Here is a 7,799-nt window from a genome sequence, read left to right as displayed (position 1 = left end):
ATTGTCTCTTTGTGTGTCAGACTTCATCAAAACATATGGCTCGAGTCAACATCGTTCCAAATCGACGGTCCGACAGATGCATGCTAGCCTCTACCTTTGCATTACCATCTTCCTTTTCCCCGCCGTCTGATCTCACCAGCAATCCCTTTCTAAAAGAACTCGTATGCAGTCAGCCTGCGTCGCTAGTGCACCTATCAGCCCATGCCATCCAACGGTCTTCGAGGCACACCATCAAAGACGTCCTGCATGAGATTCCAACGAACCTTAAGGAGGTGCTCAAGATGACGGATACAAGTCCACGGTGGAAGCAACTTCTTAGCGAGGACTACTCCAAAACTGTGGAGCACTGGGAGCTGCCGACACTTATTGCACTACTAAATAAGATCCCAACCACCCTGCAGGAACCGATGTTCATTGACAAGAATGTAAGAGTGGAAAGTGTAGACAACAGCGCTTCCGCCTGCGGTTCCGCACAGATGGATGTTGCCCTTACTACGGACGGCCACTATGTGCACTACCGCCGGCGGAAGATTGGTGCCATTACTGAGCACCTGCTTGAAGCAGAGGACAACTCAATTCTCATCATTGCGGTCTACAGAGGCTCAGACGAGTCCTGCTTCTGCGGCTGGATGGACAAAGGCGTCGTCTGGCTGCCTCTAAAGGAGGCGGCGGCCAGAATAATTCATGACGACTGCCGTTGCTCATACTCCCCTGATAAGAAGATGCTGAGTGCAACAGTTGTCGGATCGATATCGGGTGCCAGTCCGTACGCTTCCGAGTGGAGGACCAAGTACAACTACCCCTCCCGCACGGACTTATCCTTCCACGGTAAAGCCAGGAGCGAGACTCTCAAGGTGGGAAGCTTTCAAAGGGTGCCGAGCGATACCGGACGCATGCGGGTCCTGATGATCGGACCCATGAGTGTCGACAGAAGCCAAATTACAGCCACATTTACCGACGAAGATGTGGCGTTCTACCTTCAAAGGCACCTCACCTGTCACTCGATTCGTAGGCTGCGAGCGCCCCACCTGATAATGGGGTCGGTCCGCATAGGCATCTCCCATAGGGTGGCGGGTGACGAGATGGTCGAAGCGTTTGCCACGCTAGAAAAACAAATAAAACTGAGGAACTGGGATGCTGCCTTACCCATAGCAACAGCGATGGCCTCTGCCTTGGATCAAAGCTTTGGTGCCCCGTGACGTAACTGTGCTTAGCTGATTGGGATGTGCAGAGATTAAAGATTGCTTTCGCCTAGAGGAGCGATTGTGATGTGCAGAGATCAAAGATCGCTTTCGCTAAGGTGCGATCCATAAAGATCGATATGTTGGAGGAAACTCCTCGCAAGAACCGAATCCGCATCCTGAAGAATGATTACTGTCAACACTATATAGATACCCGGTGTTTACTGTACAAAGAACTCGTATTCACAGGAAAGAATCAGTGGCGTTTATTGTGTCTTTGTGCGTCAGACTTCATCAAAACATATGGCTCGAGTCAACATCGTCCCAAATCGACGGTCCGGCAGATGCATGCTAGCCTCTACCTTTTCATTCCCTTCTTCCTTTTCCCCGCCGTCTGATCTCACCAGCAATCCCTTTCACAAAGAGCTCGTATGCAGTCAGCCAGCGTCGTTAGTGCACCTATCAGACCATGCAGTCCAACGGTCTCCGAAGCACACCGTCAAAGACGTCCTGCTTGAGATGCCAAAGAACCTAAAGGAGGTGCTCAAGATGACGGATACAAGTCCACGGTGGAAGCAACTTCTTAGCGAGGACTACTCCCCACCTGATAATGGGGTCGCGCCGCATGGGCATCTCCCATAGCAACAGCGATAGCCTCTGCCTTGGATCAAAACTTTGGTGACGGAACTGTGCTTAGCTGATTGGGATGGATTAAAGATTGCTTTCGCCTAGAGGAGCGATTGTGATGTGCAGAGATCAAAGATCGCTTTCGCTAAGGTGCGATCCATAAACATCGATATGTTGGAGGAAACTCCTCGCAAGAAGCGAATCCGCATCCTGAAGAATGACTACTGTCAACACTATATAGATACTGGCGAGTACCCGCAGAACTTCGTGCGCGATCACGATCCGGAGCATCGCTTTGCGGAGTACCCCCGACTAGCTCGCCTGTTACAGCTGAAGAACGAAGTCATTCGCGCTCGAGCCCACCCGACGCAGTCCGTTCCAGCGGACCTGCACACGTTTGATTGGCGCCAGCTCCCTTGCAAGTTCGACGCCATCATTGTGGATCCACCGTGGGCAGAGTATGAGAAACGCGCCGTCGCACTCCCCTGTCATGAGGACTTGTCTAGTTGGACGTTTGAGGAGCTGGCAGCGCTGCCGATACCGTCCATCGCGGAAAGCCCGTCCTTCTGCTTTCTATGGGCGGGCACGGAGCATTTGGATGACGCGCGTCGCCTTTTCGCGGCCTGGGGCTTCCGCCGATGCGAAGACGTGGTGTGGGTGAAGAGTAATGTACGCAAGGCTCACTTGGCGCGGGAGATGAATAGACGGGCCGACGAGGAGGAGCTGGCTCTACAGCCCTTAGTCTCGCAGGACTCTGTGTTGGTACGGACCAAGGAGCACTGTTTGGTCGGTGTGCGGGGGTCTGTTCGCAGGTCTTCAGACACACACATCATCCATGCAAACTTGGATACGGATGTCATTGTTGATGAGATACCCAACGAACCCGGGAGCACGGCAAAGCCCATGGAGCTCTATGACATAGTAGAGCGGTTTTGCCTCGGACGCAGACGACTCGAGCTGTTTGGGCGTGAGACGAACCTGCGACCTGGGTGGCTGACAGTCGGTAAGGAAGTTCCCCACAACTTCAACGCCGAGCGATATGCAAGCTGGTTCCAGGAGACCCCTGGGCCTCAAGCCACATGCTTTCCTTTCGTCCGTGACCATCGCGGCGGCGTATTTCTGGGGACCACGCCGGAGATAGAGACTCTCCGACCTCGCAGCCCGCCGCGCACTCCCAGACCGGAAGCCGTTGGCTGAACCTAGGAATCACTGAACCGTTAATTGAAGGCATGGGGTATGAATGCACAATGTATCTTCCTTGTGTTCGTCGTACTGTTTCGAACTCGTGACCACGCTTACTAGTCAGGATTGCGGCCTGTAGTACACAGACTCGAAGGCCTCTGACGGATCTTGGCCTTGCTTGCCAATGTGTGCCGTCGGTAGTGCGGACTGGAGACAGTAGAATCGGTGTCATGTGACTGCTGTCGCTCGTCGAAAGCGGGGGATGCGCGCCTTGCCCCAGGTGAACCGTCGGAGATATGGCGGTGGGTCGGAGTCCGCGGAGTGAATGCAGCAGTAGAACATTCACTGATGGATGCAACCCCCTCGTCGCACGACTCTAGATCTAGTGACTCCAACGATTGCGCCGAAGAGTGGGATAATCCTTGTGGTGACTCGTTGGTTCGCTGCGACAGTCGCCCTTCGAGAATTTCTGCACGCTCTCTCGCCACAGTCAGCTGTTCCTCGAGTTCAAGCCTCATCCGTTTATCCGCCGCACCCGCAGCGGCATGTCTGCCCGACCACAAGCGTTCCATCTTGTCTCGCTCTGCCAAGTGATCGTGTTGAAGGATTTGGATGTCCGCCCCCAGCATGGCCACTTCTCGACGCAGTTGGACATTCGCCTCTCGGTTCTCCCCTAGCTGCGTCTCAGCATCGTGCCTGGCACTTCGCTCATTCTGCAAAGTGTCCTCTAGCTCGGACACCGCCCCTCGCAGCTCGTGTAACAGAGAGTCCATTGGCTCGTTAGGGTCATCATATGATCGGCGCCTATCACACATGGTTAGACGCTGGACTTCTTCTTCCAACGCCATGCACCTCTCTCGAATATCATGCTCTACATTCGATCCCTCCTCATGAGCTTCCACCAACATGCGCTCGAGCTGTGCACACTTCTCCTCCAGACCACGTCGAGCCTCATCGGAGATCTCGGCAGCCCTGATGGCGCTTACCAACCTTCGTTCCAGCACAGCAGCCTTCTCTTCCAGAGCTTGTCGCTCATCGGAGTCAGCTCCTCGGGCTCGTAAGGCTGCCTGGAGTTCCTGGCAGCGTGACTCGAGTTGCCGACGCGAGGTCTGCAGTTCTTCATCCAAGTCGTCATGGTCGCGGTGCAGCTGACTTAGTCGAGCCCTCAGAGCGTGGTTGTCGTTCAAGACCGCCGTGTGCGCCTGCTCGGCTTCCGCCTCCAGCCGCCGCGCCATGTCATTGGCCGTCGAAGCCTCCTGAGCGTTCCGAACCAGCCGCGCCTCAGCTTCCTGTAGCTGTCTCTCAAGGTCAACGGAGTGATCGGCGTCCAGCGCCTGCCTCAAACCGCAAACGTCATCGAGCAAGCTTCGTTTCTCCGCGCCTAGGCTCTGGACCTGCGCGAGGGCGTCAGCGAGCTGCCCACGGAGGACGTCCTCCTGCAGTTGTGCCGCGTCCATCTGCGATTGCAGATTCCCCAACTGAGATTGCAGAAGGGAGATGTTGGGCAATGAGGGTGCCTGGAAGGGGGTCTGTGAGGGGAAGGGGGTCTGGAAGGGGGTCTGGAACATTGGGCTGTCTTCGAAGAACCCGCCCGCGCCCAGCGGCAACGGCCTCATCGGTCGCATCACCCAGTTCTTCTTAGCCTTCGCCTTCTTTTTCCGGGCATGAGGCCAATTGCAGGGCTTGGCCAAATCCGGTGCACGTGGGTGTGCATTGTGAACTTGGGCTTCCCGAGCCAAGTTAATTGCCATCCTTCTCTTGAGGACGGCCATCATGAGCCCTCCCTGTTGCAATGAGGGAGGACTGAGATCGGTGCTTTGCGATACGCGCATTTTAATTAGATATTATGTTATATCATGTGGTGACGTCACAGCACATTCCTGTGGACCCGAATTCAAATCACTCGGCGCGTAAGGATGGAGTAGAAGTCCTCCAACGACACCTCCCCTGTCCGACTGGTATCTGCCCGTTTTATCATCTCCTTCATCTCCGTGATTGACAGGCGCTCCCCCAGAGTCTTACACATCCGTTGAAGGTTCGTCAGAGAGACGGTGCCTGTATTATCATCGTCAAACAGGCGGAAAATCTGCGTGGTTGGCGCTTTTTTTTCCCACTCTGGATACATCCTGACGGCTTGTGAACCCTGATGCGTTGAGCACCTTCTGTGTCATGATGTTGAGGAAGTCCTCGAAGCCGATTGGCTTCGTGTACTTCTCCACTTCGGCCAATATCATGTACAGCGTTGAGTTCCGGTGGTCTTGTGACAGAGAGAGTAGCGTCCGGCGCAGCTCCAGCGGATCTACGCGTCCGCGACCCTGCACGTCGAACACGTCAAACGCCTGCTTGTAGTCCTCCACCTCCTCAACCGACAAGCCTGGTCTGGCATACCATGCAGGGTCGAAATTTGGCCTCCTCACCTCACTGGAGGAGGACGACGCGTCGGGAGCCATCGTGTGTGTGGGTAAAGGCATGCGGCGCGGCACCGGCGCACAGCATTCTACGTCTGAGGGGTGGCTGGAAGGTGTGCAGGAGGCACGAGGGTAGTCCGACGGAGGGTTGTCCGACCGAGGGTTGTCCGACGGAGGGTAAGAGTCGACCGATTCTGCCGGCTGGTCCCTCATCCATGGCCGAAAGGCGGCGGAGACAGCAGCGCCATCCTGATGAATCACCTCGTACTCGGGCAGGGGCACCTCCTCGAGAACCGGCCGCTCGTGGGAAAAGTGCGTCGACTCGTGTCGGCGTCCGTCAATTCGGAACGACCCTGATTGGTCGAGGTGCCGCAGGCGCCTGTGGTCGTCTGGTAGGGTCTCCTCGTAGCTGTATGAATCGTAATCAGGAAACATTGATTTTGGATTTCGACATTTCGTCGTACACGACGAATCAAATGACGGTGCTGAGTCAAGACAGTCAGAAAATCGAGATTTCATGGGTCTTTTCGACGACCTGATAGGCGACGCAGAAAGCGGACCCCTCAGCGTGGCGCTGAGCTCTGTGCCTCGAGCTGTTGATCGGAATCCCGACGTCACTGCTGCCATTCTGAAGGCTAGGGCGGCTCAGTGCTCTGTGGAGTCGGAGGAGGACAGCTCTGAGGATGAAGCGCTGATGGAGTCGAGTCCGGAGAGGACCCCACGGGTTGCCGAGAAGGCAGCCAAAACGCCGGAACAGCTGAAGGAAGAGAAATCGCGTACCTTGTTCGTCTCCAATGTGCCGGTGGAGGCCACTGCCGGGCGCTTAGTCAAGTTTTTGCAGCTTGACAAGTCCTTGGTCGAGACCGTTGTCTTTCGAGGAGTCCCCATTGATCCTAAATACCGCAAGATCGGGAACAAGGCGATTCGGAAGGGAAAGTTAGTCGAAACTTGCTCGTCCAAGCAGGCCTTTGTACGTTTTGCCAGTCGCTCTGAGGTGGCTAAAACACTGCGCTCGTTTCCGAATGCACCTAAGTTGGATGGTCATCGACTTTGTATGAATCCGTGTGAGTTGCGAGGCAGAGCTGCGTTTGACCCCAAATCGACCGTGTTCGTTCGGCGGCTACCTTTCTACACGGAAGAAGATGTTATCTGGGAGTACTTTGAGAATACTGTGGGGCCCGTGAAGGGAGTCAAGCTTCTTCGGGATCCTGTGGAGCACACCAGTAAACAAGCAGCGTTGGTCTGCTTTCAATCGAAGATCGACGTTCTCAAAGCGAAGCAGCTCTCGGAAAGCCAACAGTTAAAGATTCATGTTCGCGTCCTTCAGGTGGAGCACTGCCTAGATTCGCGAGCACTGGAGTCCATAAAGGCACGAGGCGCTCAAAAAACCATGAAAGCTAAGATCAAGAAAGCTGAAGAGAAGGAGGCCCAAGGGAAAGGCATGTCCAAATCACAGCGAAAGAAGAACAGGCGACGTCAAGAGGCTTTGGGGGCTGCCCAGCAAACCGCAAGCACTATCTTGGAGCTGGCGAAGTGACGAATTAGCAGCAGATTGTTTTGTTGACGATGGGTTAAGTTAACCACCTGTACCGTTCACAGAGCTTACCATGAGCCGCCTCAATCTGAGTTCCTTGAGACAGAACGGCACTCGAAAAGGGCGATTTCTCGCTGTACACTAGTGATCACCATGGTCAAGAACTCCAACAACCCCATGCGGAAGATCTCCGTAGAGAAGCTCGTGCTCAACATCTGCGTCGGCGAGTCTGGGGATCGCGTGACGAAGGCGTGCCGAGTGCTGGAGCAGCTGACCGGCAAGAAACCCGTCTTGGCTAAGGCTCGCATGACAATCCGCTCGTTCTCTATCCGAAGAAACGAGAAGATTGCGTGCTATGTCACCATCAGGGGCGACAAGGCTGAGGAGCTTCTTGAGAAGGGACTCAAGGTTAAGGAGTACGAGCTCAGGAAAAAGAATTTCTCTGAGAGCGGCAACTTCGGCTTTGGCATCCAGGAGCATATCGACCTTGGCATCAAGTACGACCCCTCCACCGGTATCTATGGCATGGATTTCTACGTCGTTTTGGACAGGCCTGGACAGAGAATCAGCCGACGCAAGCGCTGCCGATCTACCATTGGCAACCAGCACAAGGTCACTAAGGCCGACTCGATGCATTGGTTCCAGGAGAAGTTCGACGGGTTGATCTTGAACTAAATTTTGGCTATGACGATCACAATGCTGTAGATTAAGGGATTGTAGAGCTTTGACCTGAGACCACACTGCCTCGTTATGCGAATGGCTCTGATCAGTCAAGTACCATGAGGGTCTCACAGGCACCAGTGAAAAAGGTTGTGCTGGGAATCGAACCCAGGTCGCGGGATTCAGAGTCCCGAGTGCTAACCACTA

At 54.7% G+C, this 7,799-nt stretch overlaps 6 protein-coding genes across 7 annotated transcripts; 4 read left to right on the top strand and 2 right to left on the bottom strand.

Annotated features, from left to right (window-relative positions):
- Positions 1–80: 80 nt before the first annotated feature.
- Positions 81–1,199, top strand: KVP18_001804 (uncharacterized protein; the record flags this gene model as incomplete). Its single annotated transcript, XM_067952167.1, has 1 exon — positions 81–1,199. The coding sequence occupies one exon, from the start codon at positions 81–83 to the stop codon at positions 1,197–1,199; it is 1,119 nt and encodes a 372-aa protein (XP_067813755.1).
- Positions 1,200–1,979: 780 nt separating this feature from the next.
- On the top strand, positions 1,980–3,005 carry KVP18_001805 (uncharacterized protein; the record flags this gene model as incomplete). Its single annotated transcript, XM_067952168.1, has 1 exon — positions 1,980–3,005. One exon carries the CDS (start codon positions 1,980–1,982, stop codon positions 3,003–3,005), a length of 1,026 nt encoding a protein of 341 aa, XP_067813756.1.
- A 101-nt stretch (positions 3,006–3,106) lies between these two features.
- KVP18_001806 (uncharacterized protein) lies at positions 3,107–4,822 on the bottom strand (the record flags this gene model as incomplete). The annotated part of the gene is made up of 1 exon (XM_067952169.1): positions 3,107–4,822. One exon carries the CDS (start codon positions 4,820–4,822, stop codon positions 3,107–3,109), a length of 1,716 nt encoding a protein of 571 aa, XP_067813757.1.
- Positions 4,823–4,884: 62 nt separating this feature from the next.
- Positions 4,885–5,833, bottom strand: KVP18_001802 (uncharacterized protein; the record flags this gene model as incomplete). Of its 2 annotated transcripts, XM_067952164.1 has the most annotated exons (2): positions 4,885–5,076; positions 5,105–5,833. In XM_067952164.1, 2 exons carry the CDS (start codon positions 5,831–5,833, stop codon positions 4,885–4,887), a joined length of 921 nt encoding a protein of 306 aa, XP_067813752.1. The 2 variants fall into 2 exon arrangements, with proteins under 2 accessions (XP_067813752.1, XP_067813753.1); XM_067952165.1 differs by having other exon boundaries at positions 5,060–5,833.
- Positions 5,834–5,915: 82 nt separating this feature from the next.
- Positions 5,916–6,935, top strand: KVP18_001801 (uncharacterized protein; the record flags this gene model as incomplete). Its single annotated transcript, XM_067952163.1, has 1 exon — positions 5,916–6,935. The coding sequence occupies one exon, from the start codon at positions 5,916–5,918 to the stop codon at positions 6,933–6,935; it is 1,020 nt and encodes a 339-aa protein (XP_067813751.1).
- Positions 6,936–7,085: 150 nt separating this feature from the next.
- KVP18_001803 (uncharacterized protein) lies at positions 7,086–7,607 on the top strand (the record flags this gene model as incomplete). Its single annotated transcript, XM_067952166.1, has 1 exon — positions 7,086–7,607. The coding sequence occupies one exon, from the start codon at positions 7,086–7,088 to the stop codon at positions 7,605–7,607; it is 522 nt and encodes a 173-aa protein (XP_067813754.1).
- Positions 7,608–7,799: the final 192 nt, after the last annotated feature.

The sequence above is a fragment of a genome (genome assembly GCF_019968955.1).
Source record: "MAG: Porospora cf. gigantea A chromosome Unknown PgA_NODE_1116_length_7799_cov_448.882, whole genome shotgun sequence".
NCBI classification, from domain to species: domain Eukaryota; phylum Apicomplexa; class Conoidasida; order Eugregarinorida; family Porosporidae; genus Porospora; species Porospora cf. gigantea A.
Note: the sequence above shows the minus strand (reverse complement) of the source record. Positions and strands in the feature narration are given on the sequence as shown.